Here is a 20000-nt window from a genome sequence, read left to right on the forward strand (position 1 = left end):
GAACAATGTCAAAAGTAAATAAAGATGGAACGTTAAATTCACAATCACTCCCCCGTTTCTTCCCTTATTCTTACTATAATTCACGGACCAGTTTTTGTATGTTTGTTTGTCGCGCTACTACTCCTGCAGTTCTGGGTCGATTACATCCAGACCTGTTACATCGGATCAGCATGACCCCAATTAATGTATAGAGGTGTTTTCATCTTTACCAGTGGTGTTGGGGGAGAGGAGGGGATGAAAATTGTCCATCTCGATGTGCATCGTGTGGCACCACCTCCAGGTTTTCCCTGGTATTATAATCCTTGACCATTAACAGCACAGTATTCCTGTCTCCACGTTTTCCAGTGCAGTGAGGTGTTTTGAATTGGAAGCAGCAGGTATGTTTTTGCTTCATGCACGTAACCCGGGTTATTTGTTTTTGCCGCTACAGAGCTGTCAGTTGCCTATACACTGCCTAAATAAAGGTATGTGTCAGAAGAATGTGCTGCATGCTTGGAACAATATCGCCTGTAGGGCAGGTACTCTGCTAGTAAATAGAGTGCTCATTCTCAGTCACATCACACAGAGCCCGGTGTAGCTGTCGGATGCCATCTTGGTTAGCACTTGATGCTGGGGGGAAGGCAATTTCCATGATGTGTTTGCATGCAATTGTGAATGACAAACCGTCGGGTTTTTTTCACCATTTGTGTGATAGTTTTCAATTGTAAACTTTATCAGAGTAGCAAAAGCACTTTTATTTTCGCAATAGCGTTCAATAACAAATTTTGCTTGTTTGGGAGCGTGAAGAACTCAGGGCGTTTTAAGGAAGCTAATGAAGATCAAATCTGCCTGTTTATGTCACAATTTTTTTTTTTTTGGTCAATGTTGAAAACATGAATTTACCTGTCATTTTATTATGTATGTACCAAAATGATGCAAATGGAAGTGTTGAAATATAACCAACTTTATGTCCAGTAAAAGCCAAATCGTTGGCAGAGTGAGCAGCTGGGAGAATGTGCATGTCTGCTGCAGGCAGGAGAAGCTGCGATATTGCAGTGATATTTCAGAGTAAAACTGCACCATTCCTGTTCATCAACAAATAAGAATACCTGTGAAACGTCTTTCCACAACCCTCCCGTATTACAGATCGGAGCAGGTTATTGTTACACAAAACTTTTTTATTTGGCTTTTTCAATCTGGGACGCATTCAAAACGACCTTGATCCACGCACGATGCGAGTCAACTCAGTGGTGCTAACAAAAATGGTGCCAGTCACGTGACCTCGAGCTCACGGTGGCAACACTTTTCACGGGTTCTGAGCATTCTATTATGTTCCAATGTTTTATATTGGTTCACGAGCGCCAGCCAGAGTGACCACTATATTTGTTATGTCTGTGTGTCTGTGTGCCTGTGTGTCTGTGTGTCCAGAGCATAACTCCGTGGACTTTAATCCGATCTTGATGAAACTTGGTTATGTGTTCGATATCAATGTCGAGTTGTGTTTTCCTGGATGAGGGCGTGCTACGCCCATTGTGGGCGGAGCCACAATAGGGTAGTAGTCGGATTAAAAATCGATCTTTTTTATTTTTAGGGGCAGTCGGATTAAAAATCTATCTTCTCCTTGGGAATTGACTGAAAGGAATGGGTTCTTCAGTATAAGAATAGCAAAATGAATTATCTAAAACTTGTCCTTGTCCGATTTTTCATTTTCGTCCCAAGGTCAAGGTCACAAGGTCAAAAACTTAGAAAATTGCGAATTTTGACATAAAAATCATACGACCGCCAAAACTTTGAGAGCTAGGATGACAATATTTTTTATGCATAATCTTGAGGTCATTCCCCACCTTAAGTCTTGAAACCATTTTTGCTCTATCTCGAACACCTTGCCCGTGGCGCCCCCTTCAACTTTGTTTTTACGCTGATTCATCAAAGTATGGCTAATCCGAGGAGTGCGAAATGCCATAAAGCCTATATGACGTTATATTGTTTCTGGAATGTTCCAGAGGAAGTTTTGCACCAAAGGTCATAATCCTTGACCTTTGACCTTTAAAGGCCACAAAGGTCAAATTTTCAAAGTTGTGGGAATCGAACCGGGTTTTTGACCTTCTTCGACGAACTAACTCCAATAAGCTATAGCACGTATCCTGTTTCCATATTCTAATGCCCACAACATTGTTTTGTGACCTTTAAAGGTTATGCAAAGGTCAAATTTTGAAAGTTGTTGAACGAAACCGGGTTTTCGACATTTTGCAGCTGTTGATTGAAGGCCACTATAATTAATTACAACTTGGTCAAAAATTATCACATTGTCTCATCCTTGACTTCTGAAACAATCTACATCGTCAAATACCGCTCGTGAACCATTGTCGTCTTCAGATTTGTATTTTGTTATTTTGGTATGGATAAAATCCTTCTATGTTATTAAATTGTTTTAATACTTGTTTCAGTCGATTTGGGTGATGGTTTGGATATGTATCGCTTTTGGAATGGCTCTGTCTATTTCCCCCCCACCCCCCCCCCCCCCACAAACGCCCCTCCTCCCTCACAATCCCGTCCTGGTTTGGTTGAGTCCATGTTTACATTCGACTTCTTTTTGTAATAAAACAATTAATGTTTTATTTATTTTTACATTTTGGGTTGCGTGCACGCGCACAGAGACAAAGTAACTTCCTCACATTGGAATCACCATCATGGCTTGTTGAGTTGTTGAGGTAGGTCGGGCTACAGTTTTACATTGTTGTTAGAGGCAACCAAGAAGAAGTACAAATTGGCGATTTAGTGATCTCTCGTTGTGGTACTTTGGCGATGTATTCTGGCATATTTTTAAGTCTTGGTAGTTCAGAAAACACTCGAGAATAAAAGTTATGGCTTTTAAATGCTTATTATTTCACTCTAGGAGAGCGTATCATTGTGTTTACATTTGAATGGGTGGCCATTTTTTCCGTATCATCTCTCTATATGGAGTACTACTGTACTCCACGATTATGTAAAATTAGTTTATTTTTTCCTTGCAAACCATTGATATTTTACTAGTCATGTGACCTCATATGTAAACTTTATCTGCAGTACTAACTAATGCTATATTTCAAAGAGATATAAAAATATATTGTGACATCCCAATGCAAGAAATTAAAGCTTAGCATCAGTTATTTAGAAATAGATCATTGATTCGAAGCCAATTCAAGAGTGATCAATAAAACTGAAAATCACATCAAGCTATAATACACAAAACAAGTTTGACCCTGATTTTTTGAGCAGTATGAATTATTTTCCATTGTAACAATAATTGTGCAATGGCCAACAAACAGAAACACTTACCTCGACCCTCTGAGGTGGCGATGATGGAGCCTGCTCTCCAGTGCGCGTCTCAACAATGGGGCTCGGTTGTCCACGTCCAATGCTATTCACACCAAGAACCCGAAACTCATACAGTGTGAAAGGCCCAAGGCCCCCCACAGTGTAGCGTGTTGTAGCAATGCCATCAATATCCTGATAGGCTCCTTGATGTGCAATGACCCGATACTGAATAGCATAGTATGAGACAGGCTCAGAATTTCCCGATGCCCAGGTCAGGGTGACACTAGTAGCTGTGGTCTCTGTCACCAGAGGTGTGCTGGGAGGTTTTGGCAGGGCTGGTGGGAATAGCAGGAGTGAAGAAAGGTATCAAAAACATAGAGTATTGAAATTAGAAACATGTTCAGCAAAACCTTTGGACATTAATGAAAAGCCAGGTCAGTGAGAATTATGATGAAGTTTTATCTGCCAGGAAGTCATTTGCTTATTTCCAATTTTACAGCAATTTCCACTATGTTTTAACCTTTCATCATCATATTGTGCCTTCTTTAATCTGAAGGTAGGCTGAGGCTGTCATGATCCACTTTGGTAACATGATTTATCCTCAGAAGCTAGGAGTTGTGGTGGACTCTCAGAATGACCTTACCAAGTCAGGACAATAATTTATAATTTCCTCAGGGTGCCGGTGATAACTCGCGATTCTTCAAAAATCATTGGCAAATCTTTAACGTCGACCAGCAATCATTCCAGCAAATGTGTATTCAGCTCAAGGCCAATCTGAGGTATGGCACACTCATCAAGACAACATGCTTCCTGTGAATCAGCAGAATGAATAACTCTAGTCTTGCTCGTAAAGGAGGTGTCGATCTGTCATCGAAAGAGGGTGACGATCTGCATTGATGACAGGTTGAACAATGGATGGCATCAAACGAATGTTGATCCAAGTCTGATATAATCGTAGTGTCAACCAAGGAGAAGCTAACCTTCATCGGAGTTTTCAAAAAATGTTTGTTTTTTGTTTTCCTTCGATGAAGGAAAACACGTGAAATGTCAGCTTCTCCTTGATTCCCAAAGTAGTTAACATACTTGGGTCAACATTGTTTTGATACCATCCATTGTGAATCAGTTTATAATCAGGTCAAGAATCACATCCAGAGTGGACAGTACAGAGGCAAGCACACTACTTATGCGCCTTCTTGTCAGACTTTCAACTTTTGTACCAGAAAACAAAAACAAAACGGCAAAACAAAGATAAAAGGTTCAAGGAGTTGAGGAGTTTTCCCCCCCATTGTGGTGTAATCACTGGCAGAGATGTCTTTTGAAATTCCAGTGAAACCCTTGCTGTCCCCAAACTTAAATCAGCTATTCATGCATAGCCATATGACCCATCAAATCTGTGGCTATCATTTCCAAGATTATATGCTTTGGAGGTAACTGAGTTAAACAGTTCCTTTCCATTGTTCGAAAAATATGATGAAACCTTTAATGAAAGACCACCATTTTGTTTCAACACAATCTCTATAATCACAGTACGTTCTAATTTCATTAATGGGAAGACAAGGTTTTCTGAAATGTTACATGACTGAAGAAGATTAAAAAGGACCTTGCAGTTAAAATCCAGCTTCAAGAGTTATCAATGGAACTGACATCAGATTCAGGTTCCCTCTTTTCAGCTTTTTTTAGGCTGCACCTACACGGTAATTATGTGGGTGGTTCAAATTTGATTTGGACTGTTGTTTATGAAATGAGGAATAATGCACGGTGATTAATCATTTTTGAGAAAATTTGTTTTAAAGTTATAATATGGCAATCGATACCCACAATTGCATGATTCTTGTTTCAAATCTGTGTGCTGACAAAAAAAACATGATAAAGTGAGATAACAAAGAGGGTAGAACTGTAAATAATTTTGAAATGTCTGGTCAATGGGTAAATCAAGCTTGTTAAACTTTACAGATGATTGCTTGCACAGAACGCTGATGACTGCTTGTGAAGGACATCCATGTTTGACTGATGTATCTGAATTAAAGATGGACATTAAAGGGTACAGAATGAACTACAGGCTGCAAGACTGGCCACTCCAGTCAAAATCCAAACATCGAGCGAGTTGAAGACCTCTTTTTGACTGCCCGTATAATTTGTGTTCATCATATCAGTTCAAAAGTCAGAATTTGTGTTTGTAGTGTAAAATCAATTAATCATGGCAAATTAGTTACAATTATGAAGGAAAGTTCAGATGATATTTGAACCACACTCACATAAAACTTAAATGACCTGTTTCATTAAATAATACATCCCCTTATGCAAACTATACAAACAACTTGATAAACAGTTCAAATACATTTAATTAATTTATCAGCTCTGTGTGGCCTCATACCACTGCAAATGCCAACTCTTGCTGAAAAAAAGAGATATTTTATGATTGCAAAAGCAATAACTGGTTTCAGGTTATTCCCGGAGAATTGGATGATCCATAATGCAGAGTTGAATTTGTCTAAAGTGCAAATGTAACCTCGATATAAAAACCTTTAGACACGAGTGCACTATCAACTGACCTACTCTGCTGCTACAAAATGCTGTAATACTCTGCGTTCTCAAAAATTACAATGGCTGGAGTCTTGCAATGGCATTGGAGTTCACAAGGTTAAGCATTTGGTGATTGAAAAAAAAACTGCCTGACCATTAAAAAGGCATAAGGTTAAGCATAACATGATCTCAGATACAACACATATGTATTTTGGCATTGCTTTGACTGTTCCTTGTGAATAGGGGAGGTTGGGGGTTCAACATAACGATCCTTTGAGCATTATTCTTCTTCTTCTTGCATATGGCAGCTTAGCTGCCAGGGTAGCTATCATTTCTTGGAAGCGCGACTGTCACTGATGCAGTGCCCCTCTACCAGTACACACTTGTACTCATTTCGCCGACCTCGGAAGGACGACAGGCTGAGTCAACCCCCTGGTGTATTAATTCAGCAGCCAACGGGGCTTGAACTCAGGACCCTAGGATCCCAAGCCTCCACTCCAACCACTAAGCCAACACCAGGCTCTTGAGCATGATGTACTCCCATTACAGTTCAAGCAAGTTTGTTGAAACAGCTGACTTGAAGATGAGAATATTCCTGAAATAACTTCTTGACTCGATCAAAAATGGTTCAGGAGAATGTTGCATTTGAGAAACATCAAAGAACGATAAAATATCAGATGTTCTGCAATGTGAAACTAATCACCCATATCTTACTTAACAAGGTTGGCAGTTCAGGCAGCTTCACACCTGCAGTCCTGCCAATTCCACTTTCTCCACACTCCAATCAAGGCCCTTACCTCAACTTGGCAGCAAAGAAAAGGGCAGCGTTAATTAAAACAATGTGGCTTATTGCAAACCACGTCTGGTTGTGTAGTCATTTATCTTTGTCCATCCAACCTTTTCAAATTCCCTTTCTTTCAATGGACACTCCATCTCAGATTCACCACATAAGCTTTTGCCCTACCTGTCACATGTCTGACATGATTATTGCAGTGACAACAGGCTTTTTGGACTTGTGCATTAAAAAACACATGGATAAATGTGGCTTTGTATATTGAAGAGCTTGAGGTTAGTGTTGAGAGAGGTTAGAAAAAAGAAAGAAGAGTCATGATAGAGCAAGGCTGGCATGGTCATTCTACCTATTACCTTTGACGGTGACCTGGGCCACGGCTTCAATGATGCCCAGAGAAGACATCGCTAAGCAGGTGTAGTTGGCAGAAGTTTTGATACCGGTGAGCTCCAACACACTGCGGCTGACCGGAGGGTCATCCGTGGATGTTAACTCCCGTTCACCTTCCAGCCATTTTACAAAAGGCATGGGGTTACCAATGGCAACACACGTTAGGTTGACTCCACCACCAGGCATGACCTCTTGACCAGAAGGCAGCACAGTAAACCTTGGTGGAGTTGTTCGTACTAGTAAAAGTGGGAGGAGGGGAATACAAGAATTTAAACAGTTGATGAATTCCACCAAGTAAAATCCAGAAATACCTCTTAATGGTCATAAATGTAACCAAATCAACATTGTGATCCAACTTATCATGCCAGTAATTAATTTGACCCAAACATATTTCTGGAAAGCTACTTCCACCAGCACTTCGACATTTACCTGCATCAGGACATTTACCATTGCAAAAAAGCTTGATGAGGAAACAACGAGTAAAACTTCGACTTTAAATTAAAACTGCGAGTAAGATATTCTGCTGAACAGAATTCATATTTCAGAAAGATATGACTTACTCGTATTCCAATCAAAACAAAACACCACCTCAAATCCACCTCTCCCCCCTCCCCACCTAAATCCTCCACTTTGCTGTGAAACAATTCAACTTGCATATATATCGTGCCAGTTGTGGATCAGTTTGATGGCTATTTCGATGATGGCACAATGTGCAAATATAGGTGTGCATGTGTATGCTGCAAGTGGTGTTTAGTCAATAAAACCATGTGTATTATTCTCTTATGCTTTAACTGATGTTACAAAGCTGCAAATGACTTCCATTGAAGATAAATGAATTTGTGTTTCATTGCATCATTCATACTTTTTTGCAGATGTTGGAATGGAGGAGAGAATGATTTATTTGGGCCATTCATCATTTATCATTGGGTTAGTTAAAAATTCATGGTCAGGCTAATATCAGGTCTACAGCAGTTATGATGATGGGCCTTGTTAGATTCAGGTAACTGGACACATTCAGAGATAGCTTTGCATTGCAAAGGAAAACTGTCAAGTAGTCATTGGTTCACAATTCAGATGGGTTGCTAGAGGGCTGGCTGGGAGAGCAATAGCAGAATATGTCAGCATCGAATGAGACTGGGGTCAGAAATCGGGGCTTGTAGCAGAGTGAAAAGGAGATAAAAAGGCCAGCACACAGATCCTCAAAGGACTCCACATCAGAAAACCATGTCAGAAGAAAATAAACAAAATGGTAATACAACAGTGATAACAATTTTTTCAGAAAGCTGGAGCTTACAACCCATCAGGAAGACTGAATCTGTGGAACAGATCGAAGCAGAAAAGCTGTTTCACCCTTGGAGCAAGAGCAAATCCATCAGCCGAGGGGGTCTTGACCAGGAGACCAGAAGCACCCTCTAGATACTGCCGAGGTTATCGACCGTGTTCATCATTTACGTGCAACCCAAGGCCAGGCATTAAGGCTGCCGAGAAGGTAAGGCCATGTGGTTGTTTGCAATATTTTTCTCTCTGCAATGTAAGCCATTCCGAGAGGTGCTGCCAAGCAAGCTACTAATGGGTGGGATTGCCAACAAAATGTCCCACAAACTGTTTACCATGTCAGATGTTGAATACACTTGGAGTAATCTTTGCTCTGGACTATATGTGTTAAATCTGTTTCTTAGTTTATCAATTTCCTTCTGTCATTTCATTCAAATCCGCAGCCAACCATATGGGGTTTACACCCCTCCCTCAGGGGATATTTACATAATACTAAGAGGTGATTAAAATTTCAACTTTTTTTTTTATATTGCAAATGCATTATTTTATTTTGGGGTGTGCATTATCCAAGTAATATGTGCTATATCAAATGGTCATGTAACATGTGGTAAAGTTTCAATTTCTTCCGTTGAACAGTTTTTGATTTATACTCTTAACACTTGAACTGCCATTATATAACTGTAGGCAGTGATGACCAGGTACCATGATGTCCCACTTTGATTGGACACCTGATCCATTATGTCCTCTTTATTCAATTGAATTCAGAATGGGATTTAACAAAAATAAATTCAAATCAAATGGAAGACCAAATAAAATTGGTACTGCGTTGAAGTTATCAGAAGGAACCCGAACAAGCAAAAATCAAAGATGAAGTCATCAGGAGGAATCTAGATAGGATTCGCATCTCAGCTGCTACTCCTCTACCCTCAAACCCATCCAGGCACAGCCAAGTGAGCCTTATTCAAAATTTTTTTTTTTTTTTTTAAAACCGCAGATTAATAAAATTCAATAATTCTGGCTGCCAGACTATGCGTGCAATCAGGTTGAAATTTAAAACATATATTCCCCTTCACTCCTAGATCATAATTGTGAAGTTTCACATTGATTGATGAAGCGGATCACGAGATAGAATTTAAAAAAATATATCCCTTCAATCCAAGATGGCTGCCAAACCATGTGACCGATGATGCCATAGGTGGGGAATTTTTTATTCCTCATGGAGAGGCGGTCATACATGTACCATTTCTCCTCGATCTGTTCAGCTCTTTCAGCGAAGAAGATTTTTGAAGGTTTAAAAAAAAAAAAACTGCTGCCGAACCTCATGAACGAAGACATCATCAGTTTGTTTTCGCTTGACCAATTTATCCCAAGATGACCCTCAAAAATTTTCATCCCGATCGGATGTAGAGTTCTACGTATGCAATGACGACGTCATACCTAAGACACCTATGACATTTGACTACGGCACCTAAATCAGACCACAATAGGATACCCATTATTGGTTGAAACCTCAAATGAATTTGGGTTATATTCCAAAATTAATTTCACCTGCATTTTGTTCATATTCCAAACTAAAATCACCCCTGCATTTTGTTTACATTCAAAATTATATTTTCACCTAGATTTTGTTTATATTCCAAATTAAAATTTCTTATGGATTTTATTTATATTGCAAACTAAAATTTCACCTGCATTTTGTTTATATTCCAAATTTAAATTTCTCTTGGATTTTGTGCATATTCCAAAGAAAAATTTAGTGTGGATTTTGTTTATATTAAGAATACAATTTCACCTCAATTTTGTTTATATTCGAAACTAAAATATAACTTGAATTTTTTTTTACTCCAAACTGAAATTCCACCTGGATTTTGTTTATATTCCAATGTAAAATCTAAGTGGCATTTTGCTGATATTCCAAATGCAATTTCACGTGGATTTTGTTTACATGCCAAACTAAAATGTCACCTAAATTTTGTATATATTCCAAACTAAAATTTCACCTGGATTTTGTTCACGTTCCAAATTAAAATCTCACCTGGTTTATATTTATGTTCCAAACTGGAATTTCACCTTTATTTTGCTTATATTCCAAATTAAAATTCACCTGCATTTTCTTTGTATTCCAAATTAAAATTTCCCCTGAATTTTGTTTCTATTCCAAACTAAAATTTCACCAAGATTTTGTTTATATTCCAAACTAAAATTTCAACTCATTTTTGTTCATATTCCAAACTAAAATTTCACCTGGATTTTGTTTATATTCAAAACTAAAATCTCACAAGCATTTTGTTTATATTCCAAATTTAAATCTCACTTCCGTTTTGTTCATATTCCAAATTAAAATCTCACCTGCATTTTCTTCACATTCCAAATTCAAATTTCACCTCCATTTTTGTTCATATTAAAAACTAAAATTTCACCTGAATTTTGTTCATATTAAAAAAAAAACATTTCACCGAGATTTTGCTTATATTCCAAACTGAAATTTCACCTGGATTTTGTTTACATTCCAAACTAAAATATCACTTAAATTTTGTTCATATTCCAAACTAAAATTTCACCTGGATTTTGTTTATATTCAAAACTAAAATTTCACATGCATTTTGTTTATATTCCAAATTAAAATTTCACCTGTGTTTTGTTTATCTTCCAAACTAAAATCACCCCTGTATTTTGTTTACATTTCAAATCATATTTTCACCTGCATTTTGTTTATATTCCTAACAAAGTTTTCACCAAGATTTTGTTTTTATTCCAAATTAAAATTTCTCTTGGATTTTGTGCATATTCCAAAGAAAAACTTTCATGTGGATTTTGTTTATATTCAGAATACAATTTCACCTCAATTTTGTTTATATTCTAAACTAAAATATAACTTGAATTCTGCTTATACTCCAAACTGAAATTTCACCTGGATTTTGTTTATATTCCAAAGTAAAATCTCAGTGGCATTTTGCTGATATTCGAAATGAAATTTCACCTGGATTTTGTTTGCATGCTGAACTAAAATGTCACCCAAATTTTTTAAATATTCCAAACTAAAATTTCATCTGGATTTTGTTCATGTTCCAAACTAAAATTTCACTTGAATTTTGTTCATGTTAAAAACTAACATCTCACCTGCATTTTGTTTATATTCCAAAATAAAATTTCACCTGGATTTTGTTCATGTTCCAAACTAACATCTCACCTGCATTTTGTTTATATTCCAAACTGGAATTTCACCTGTATTTTGCTTATATTCCAAATTAAAATTCACCCGCATTTTCTTGATATTCCAAATTAAAATATCACCTCATTTTTGTTCATATTCCACAGTAAAATTACATCTCAATTTTGTTCATATTCCAAACTAAAATTTCACTTGGATTTTGTTTATATTCAAAACTAAAATCTCGCATGCATTTTGTTTTTACTGCAAATTAAAATGTCACCTCCATTTTGTTCATATTCCAAACTAAAATCTCACCTGCATTTGCTTCACATTCCAAATTAAAATTTCACCTCCATTTTGTTACAATTAAAAACTAAAATTTCACCTGCATTTTGTTCAAATTCCAAACTAAAATATCACATAAATTTTGTTCAAATTCAAAATTAAAATTTCACCTGGATTTTGTTTATATTGCAAACAAAAATTTCTCCTCAATTTCATTTATATTCCAAACTAAAATATCACGTGGATTTGGTTTATATTCCAAATACAATTTCACCTGGATTTTGTTACATTCCAAACTAAAATATCATCTGCATTTCGTTTAGATTGCAAATTAAAATTTCACCTCAATTTCATGTATAATCCAAACAAAAATTTAACATGGATTTTCATGATATTCAAAATTAAAATCTCACCTGCCTGTTTTTCAAATTCCAAACTAAAATATTACCTGATTTTGTTAATATTCCAAATTAAAATTTCACCTGCATTCTGTGTGTATTCCAAACTAAAATTTCACTTGCATTTTGTTTATATTCGAAATTAAATCTCACTTGGATTTAGTTCATATCCTGAAATAATATTTCACCTCGATTTTGTTTTTATCCCAAAATAAATTTTACATGCATTTTGCTCATATTCCAAATCAAAATCTCACCTGAATTTGGTTTTTATTCCAAATTCAAATTTCACTTGGATTTTCTTTCTATTCCAAACTAAAATTTCACCTGCATTTTTTGGTTATTCCAAATTAAAATTTCACCTGAAATTTGTGTTTATTCTAAATTAAAATTTCCCCTGAATTTTGTTTATATTCCAAATGAATATTTGTCCAGGATTTTGTTTATTTTCCAAATACAATTTCACCTGTATTTTGTTTATATTCCAAAGTAAAATCTCACCTGGAATTGGTTTTTATTCCAAATTAAAATTTCCCTGGATTTTGTTCATGTTCTAAATTAAAATTTTCACCTGCATTTTGTTTATATTCCAAATAAAAATTTCACCTGCATTTTGTTTATATTCCAAATTAAAATTTCACCTGCATTTTGTGTATATTCCAAACAGAAATTTCACCTGCATTTTGTTTATATTCAAAATTAAAATTTCATCTGCATTTTGTTTATATTCGAAATTAAAATTTCACCAGCATTTTGTTTATTTCCAAATTAAAATTTCACCTGCATTTTGTTGATATTCCAAATTAAAATTTCACATGCATTTTGTGTATAATCCAAACTAAAATTTCCCCTGGATTTTGTTTATATTCCGAATTAAAATTTCACCAGCATTTTATTTATATGTGAAATTAAAATTCCTTCTGCATTTTCTTCATATTCCAAATTAAAATTTCACCTGATTTTGTGTATCTTCCAAACAAAAATTAAATCCCAATTTTGTTTATATTCCAAACTAAAATTTCACCGGCATTTTGTTTATAATCCATATTAATATTTCACCTGCATTTTGTGTATATTCCAAATTAAAATTTCACTTGGATCTTGTGTATATTCCAAATTAAAATCTCACCTGCATTTTGAACATATTCCATTTTTTGTTGTTGTTGTTTTTCAATGATTTATCCAAAGTAACGTTTGGAATTTGGAAAAGTATTTCAAAAAAAGAAGGCTGCAGGTCTGTGAGAACAAATGGATGGGGAGTATTGCAAGAGTGAAGAGGGTGGATAGGAGGAGGGATTAACTGAGGAAGGAGATTGATGTGCAGATGAGCTTGATGGGGAGATTGGTACAAAGCTGCCTAAAATGGACTGGAAACGAGGCGTGGATGGGGGAAGAGAGAATGGCAAATAGAGCAGATATGTTGAGTGAGTGAAATAGGAGGAAAGAGGTTGGGCCATGGCTGAGATGGGAAGATTGTGTGAGGAAGGATATCAATAAGGTGGGGGTGGTTGAAGACTGCAGAGAGAGTTGTCTAAAGACAGGAAAGTGAAGGAGTATGGTGGTCAAAGCATACAGAAACCGTGTACCATTTAGTCTCACCCCTTGCAAAGGGAAGAGAGTAAGAGGAAGAAGAGATTGAAACAACATCAAAAAGTAAGGTTGACAGAAAGGTGGGCAAGAGCTCAAGTTGTAAGGAATATATGAGATATTGATATTCAAAAGGTGTAACTGACAGTAGGTGTGTTGAGATTCAATGATGTCAGCATGATAAATGAAATGGTTCCCACCGATATTTTTTTCTGAGTACCGTACATAAAAATAGTATCGTCATCACAACAACAAAATGTTTATAAAGTCCCAACCAATTACTTCCCTGTTAATTCAAACACTGGATTCAGTCTTTCATGTAATTTCACACATCACAAGACATGGCTGCACATCATTGCAAAGCTCTTAACCCAACCTGAGATCAAGCAAAGCTTTCTTCTATTTCAAAATCACTCTTGAAATTTTTTTTTTTTTTGCATTATATGATTATTGTAGCTTTCCACTCTTGCCTCAGCCGTTCCTCATTTGCATATATACCTGTTGTATAAATTTTAAAATGAGTTGAAGTTTCTGCTGTACACGGCTAGGTCTATGGCAAAGAGAAGATACTTGCTCCATTGGTGTGAAGCTACAATCCGTATTAATTCTTCCCTCAATCCAGTCTTCCACTTTAGAGATGGTTTTCATTAATTACCAGATGGCCTGCAGCAAGATATCACTCAATCTCTGGGGATACATGCAAAATGAAATTTAGCATACTCAAAATGCAGTCCTTAAGGAAGGAAGACTGAAGTGGGAGGGGTGCAAAGGAGGTTAAAGAGAATCCAGGAAAAGAGACTGGGTGTGTTGAAGGCTAATGTGCCTGCTGCTATACTAAAGGCTTTATGAATAATCCCCTTTTTAATCCCTGCCCAGAGTTTACTCCCTATGAAGATTAAAGTTCTCTGTGAGCTGAAGATATGGCTCCCAGCATATACTGCCCTTTGGCCTGTATAGCATTTAAACTACTCTGAGCTGTGAGGGACTGGAAACATTCTTGTTCCAAGCTACAAGCCCTTTGAGGCAAAATAATATTATAAAACGTCCAGCAATGAAGCACCATGTATAAATTATGCAGCACTTTACACCCAGTAAATATTATTAGAAAGCTGATTACTTGATGCATTCATCAAACTCGTCGATATGGCATACTATGATTGATAGATTATTCTATTAATGCAAGCATTTTTTTATTATCTTTTTGTGACTTCTTGGTCTTCACTTGCAAATACAAGTAAACGGCCACAGCAGGCTCCATCAACAACAGATGGAATTAACAGAACATTGACTGAGGAAGGCTAACCACCATGGGAAGCAAGGAGAAACTGATGTTTCAGGTGTTAATCTTTCTTTCGTTGGAGCAAAAGAGGAGTCTGTGTAGTTGAGCATGACATATATCCAAACCCCAGAAGCTTATGTCAACTACATATTCTGCAGAGAGTGCTAATTATACACCTAATTCTGAGTATTTGGCAATGGTGACACCACACAATGGGCTGCCATTTCGAAAGGTACCATGACCTATTTAATGCCCACAACCTAAATACAGATGGGCCAGGCAGTTAATGTCCTGATCATATGGATGTTGTGCTCTGAGATCAAGCATGTTCTACTAGCACAACATAAGAATAGCAGTTTCTTATTGATTCTGAGATTGTCGGGGATCAAACAAGCACAAAGTTGTCCGTCATACTTAATCTATCGGAAAGGTCTATGTGCTGAACTGAAAAAAGGTGAAAGTGATGAAATTTGCTATCAGTGTATTGCTATCGATGGAACCTTCTCCTCTCTTAGTGGAGGCTGGAGTGCCCCAAAGGTAGTTGTCTTTGGGCCAGTCTTGTTCTTCATATATTAATAAATGATGTCTCCAATGCTCTGGAATATTCTCTCTTCCATTATGTTGATGACATGACATTGTGTCATACAATGCCCCACAACAGTGAGAGATAGACAGCAAGTGTCACTCTTGCAGATCTGGAATCGATTATCTGCTGGTCTGACAAATGGAACGTGTCTTTCAATCCTGGCAAATCTCAGACTCACCCTTTAGATCCATAAGGATCGTCAAACGAATCGACCAATATATTTCCACAATCCATGACTGTAAAAAAGGTCAGGCTCTCAAATGTCTGGGCATCGCCATCAGCTACAATCTCTTCTGAGCAGACTTCATAGCAAAGGCCTCCAAAACCAGCCACAGACTGGGTATCCTCCATCATTCAAAGTAATTATTTGAAAAATTACAAGTACTCATAGAATACAAAGCCTTTCTCTATAGCTTAATGGAGTACTGCTATCACCTTTAGGCTGGCACCCCAACATCATATGTCTCTCCTGAAGACTTAGTAATCTAAAACTCTCAACGTTATGTCATCTTTTGCAATGAAGCCAAAGTGCAAGGCCCATTGCATTCACAACACAGTCAGGCTGTGGCCAATGTTTCGTTTTTTTCCCCTCCCTCTCCTCCAGTCTAGTTCCCTTTGCTCTCTCAGCACTCTCATTCTCCAAGTTGCTGTGAGAGCAAGGATCAGCCAAGAGCAAGGGTAAATTGTCAGTGCGATAGCAAGGAAACAATTGGGCCAAGCAGAAAGGGATTAGATGAACAGGAAAGGAACAGAACGGGAGAGTGGAAGAGAATGGGAGTGAGTGGGAGTGAGTGGGAGAGAGTGGGAAAGAGTGGGAAAGAGTGGGAAAGAGTGGGAAAGAGTGGGAAAGAGTGGGAAAGAGTGGGAAAGAGTGGGAAAAAGTGGGAATGATTGGGAAAGAGTAGAAGAGAGAGGAAGAGAGAGGGAGGAAGAGAGAGGAAGAGAGAGAGAGGAAGAGAGAGAGGAAGAGAGAGAGAGGAGAGAGAGAGAGAGAGAGAGAGAGAGAGAGAGAGAGAGAGAGAGAGAGAGAGAGAGAGAGAGAGAGAGAGAGAGAGAGAGAGAGAGGAAGAGAGAGAGAGGAAGAGAGAGAGAGGAAGAGAGAGAGGGGAAGAGAGAGAGAGGAAGAGAGAGAGAGAGTTAGAGAGAGAGAGGAAGAGAGAGAGAGGAAGAGAGAGAGGAAGAGAGAGAGAGAGGAAGAGAGAGAGAGGAAGAGAGAGAGAGGAAGAGAGAGAGAGGAAGAGAGAGAGAGGAAGAGAGAGAGGAAGAGAGAGAGAGGAAGAGAGAGAGAGGGGAAGAGAGAGAGAGAGGAAGAGAGAGAGAGAGAGGAAGAGAGAGAGAGAGGAAGAGAGAGAGGAAGAGAGAGAGAGGAAGAGAGAGAGGAAGAGAGAGAGGAAGAGAGAGAGGAAGAGAGAGAGGAAGAGAGAGAGGAAGAGAGAGAGAAAGAGAGAGAGGAAGAGAGAGAGGAAGAGAGAGAGAGGAAGAGAGAGAGGAAGAGAGAGAGGAAGAGAGAGAGAGAGAGAGAGAGAGAGAGAGAGAGAGAGAGAGAGAGAGAGAGAGAGAGAGAGAGAGAGAGAGAGAGAGAGAGAGAGAGAGAGAGAGAGAGAGAGAGAGAGAGAGAGAGAGAGAGAGAGAGAGAGAGAGAGAGAGAGAGAGAGAGAGAGAGAGAGAGAGAGAGAGAGAGAGAGAGAGAGAGAGAGAGAGAGAGAGAGAGAGAGAGAGAGAGAGAGAGAGAGAGATGGAGAGAAAGAAATGAGCAAGTAAGAGGATTGGGTTCGGTATGGATTATGGGGATGTGGGTAATAGAGATAATGGGTCAGGATGGGAGATGACATGATGTGATGCTACTCAACCTGTTTAACCCTGGAGGGAAGAATGGGAACCAACTACTTCTGAAAGGTGTTGCTTTCTCACAACTGCATATTTTATGAAAAATAAAGAATTAAATAAATCTTTCCTTCCAGGCAGATGCAGAATCATGGGTATGCATAACATAGCATTCCACAATGCATTTCTCTGATGAGGACAGTTTCAATTTTGGTTCCCCGAGTGGATATCGTAACCATAGTCATGACACAGCTCAGAGGTGAGAAAGCAACAAAAGGAGTTATTTTCCCACTTACACTTCCGAGATGCAAAGTCGCATCAGAAAATTTTTTATTAACTTATAATGTGCCTTGCAGAGAGGGCAATTAATATAAAATTTGCTGTACAAGACTAATTTGGATGTATCCTTTCAGATCAAAATGACCTTTTGGATGGTAGTTCATATTACGAAGTATTAATACTTGATTCCTGTCTGATTTTCTGCAATAGCCAATTATGCTTGCATTAAAACCACATTTTTACATTTTCTGAATGTATAGAAATTATACTGCATCATGGAAACCTCACTAGTTCAGCCAGACAGTATGCCACTGAGCAAAAATCTCTGGCAAATCTACTAACTTGTGCTGAAGTTAAAATCTCTGCCCCTTTGCCAAGCAGAAGAGTCCATACAGCACTTATTGTCTCTCCTCCTGACATAAATTAATGACAACGATGAACACTAACTAGCTCCACCATCCTCTCCCTTGGAAAGATAGAGTAACACAGACCTCTTCAATAATCCTGCTCAAACCACCCTTAGACCTCCTTCAACCCCTGCTGATCAGACAGGCTTCAGAAAGCACACTAGGACCGACTCTGCTCGCATGTCTCTGAATTAATAATGGCGTGCTAAAGCTAAACTGAGTGACGGGGAATAAATTAAAAGGCAACCATGAATCATTCAGTGTGCATTGTAACGCCACTGTAGCTGTGAGAAAATCACAGAAGAGCATGAGGCAGAAGTGACCGTTTGGGGACATTTCCTGAGCAACCAACAAGCTCGCAGTTTCTTCTTTTTTGCACCTCTACTGCCTATTATTGGATGTTTCAAACACCAGCTATGCTGCATTATAACCATGTATATTCACCAGATGGTGTGTGTCATTGCACACCAGTGTGCACAGCATGTTACATCGCTTGGGTGAATGTTATGATCCTCCATTTGTGTCTCCCAAGGATCAAACCCCCAACTTGAGAAAAAAAACTTGTCAGCCAAATCGTTAAGACCATGTTATTGATTTGATTACATATATATATATATATATATATATATATATATATATATATATATATATATATATATATATATATATTGAACTCGTATATGGAGTTACTGGAACTCGTAACTCGTAACTGGAACTCGTATATGGAGATAACAACAACCAACGACAGACAGACAGACAGACACACACACACGATGTATGTAGCTACATTGGTTTGAATGCTGTATGTATATATATATATATATATATATATATATATATATATATATATATATATATATATATATATATATATATATATATATATATATATATATATATATATATATATATATTGTCGCGGATTCGCGCCCGCCGGCGTGCGAACGGCCACGTAACTCGAATCGCGGCACGTCGCCGACCGGACGGACAATCCAGTCGTGACCCTCTCGGACTAACGCCGGGAACCAGTCACGGGTGGACCTTTCGGTCTCACCGCGATCGTGCCAATCGGCCCCCGCGTGGGATAGGGTTGCTCGCCAAATTCGACCTACCTAAGTACCCACACGGAGGGTAGACCGGGCGATCGCACCTCGCCGCAGGTCGACTTCGGACACGGGCCACTTAAGCGACCCGTTCCGTACTATCGGGATAACCGAGCGGTGTTATTCGTCGGCCTCGACGGTTCGATTAATTATCGGGCGTCTTTGCCCACGACCAACCCTTTACGTGAAGCAAGATGGGGATTCAATGAAAGAAATGACGAAGCGAAGCGGGAAAACAGTTCAACAATAAGCACATTTATTTCGCGATGAACGGAAAGCACACATATACAATTCCACCAAAAGCACATGGAAAAGAAGAAGACAAAAAGCAAATGCAACAATGCAGATCTATCCGACTACCGGGCACTCGGCAACACTTATACAATTTTACTTCACAGACGGCGCCGACAACACACATTCCCAAAGCAAAAGAAAAGAGAACCACCCTCCAGGATGAGGGGGTAGGCGGGCCTGGGGCCGAGACCGTGTCGGGCCTACCCGTCTGATGATGAGACGCGGAGCGGCGGTGGTGCCTCAACTCCGCGGGCCTCGCGGACAGTGTCTGGTAGGGGGTGGGAAGGGGGCCCCCTTTTGTCGCACTATCTCAGCGCGGGGGGGAAACAGGAGGGGGTTGCTGATACTCGGGGAAAGGAGAATTTCAGAAGAATCTCGGGTCCCGCGACGAGCGTCTCCACCACGACCTCGGTCGCGCCGCCGGCCTTTCCCTCCGCAGTTCCCCGAATCCGACGCGGGCACCCCCTCGTCCGCCTTCGCCGCCGCCGCCTCTCCACAGCCCCGTCCTCTTCACTCCGACTCCGCGAACTCCCAACTGCGAACTGCTAAC

General features: G+C 38.8%; 1 protein-coding gene across 7 annotated transcripts in view; it reads right to left on the reverse strand.

Annotated features, from left to right (window-relative positions):
* The window catches only part of LOC147024432 (receptor-type tyrosine-protein phosphatase delta-like), an 881646-nt gene that overhangs the window by 415994 nt on the left and 445652 nt on the right, over nt 1–20000 (reverse strand). For all 7 annotated transcript variants that reach the window (XM_085884376.1, XM_085884379.1, XM_085884375.1 and 4 more), the window contains 2 exons: nt 6946–7215; nt 3298–3611 (listed from right to left, as the gene is read on the reverse strand). In XM_085884376.1, coding sequence (XP_085740502.1) covers nt 3298–3611; nt 6946–7215 — 584 coding nt within the window. The remainder of the gene's footprint in view (nt 1–3297; nt 3612–6945; nt 7216–20000) is intronic.

Source organism: Eptatretus burgeri, chromosome 6 (assembly GCF_056783735.1).
Source record: "Eptatretus burgeri isolate ZD-2024b chromosome 6, Ebu_testis_v1, whole genome shotgun sequence".
Taxonomy (NCBI): domain Eukaryota; kingdom Metazoa; phylum Chordata; class Myxini; order Myxiniformes; family Myxinidae; genus Eptatretus; species Eptatretus burgeri.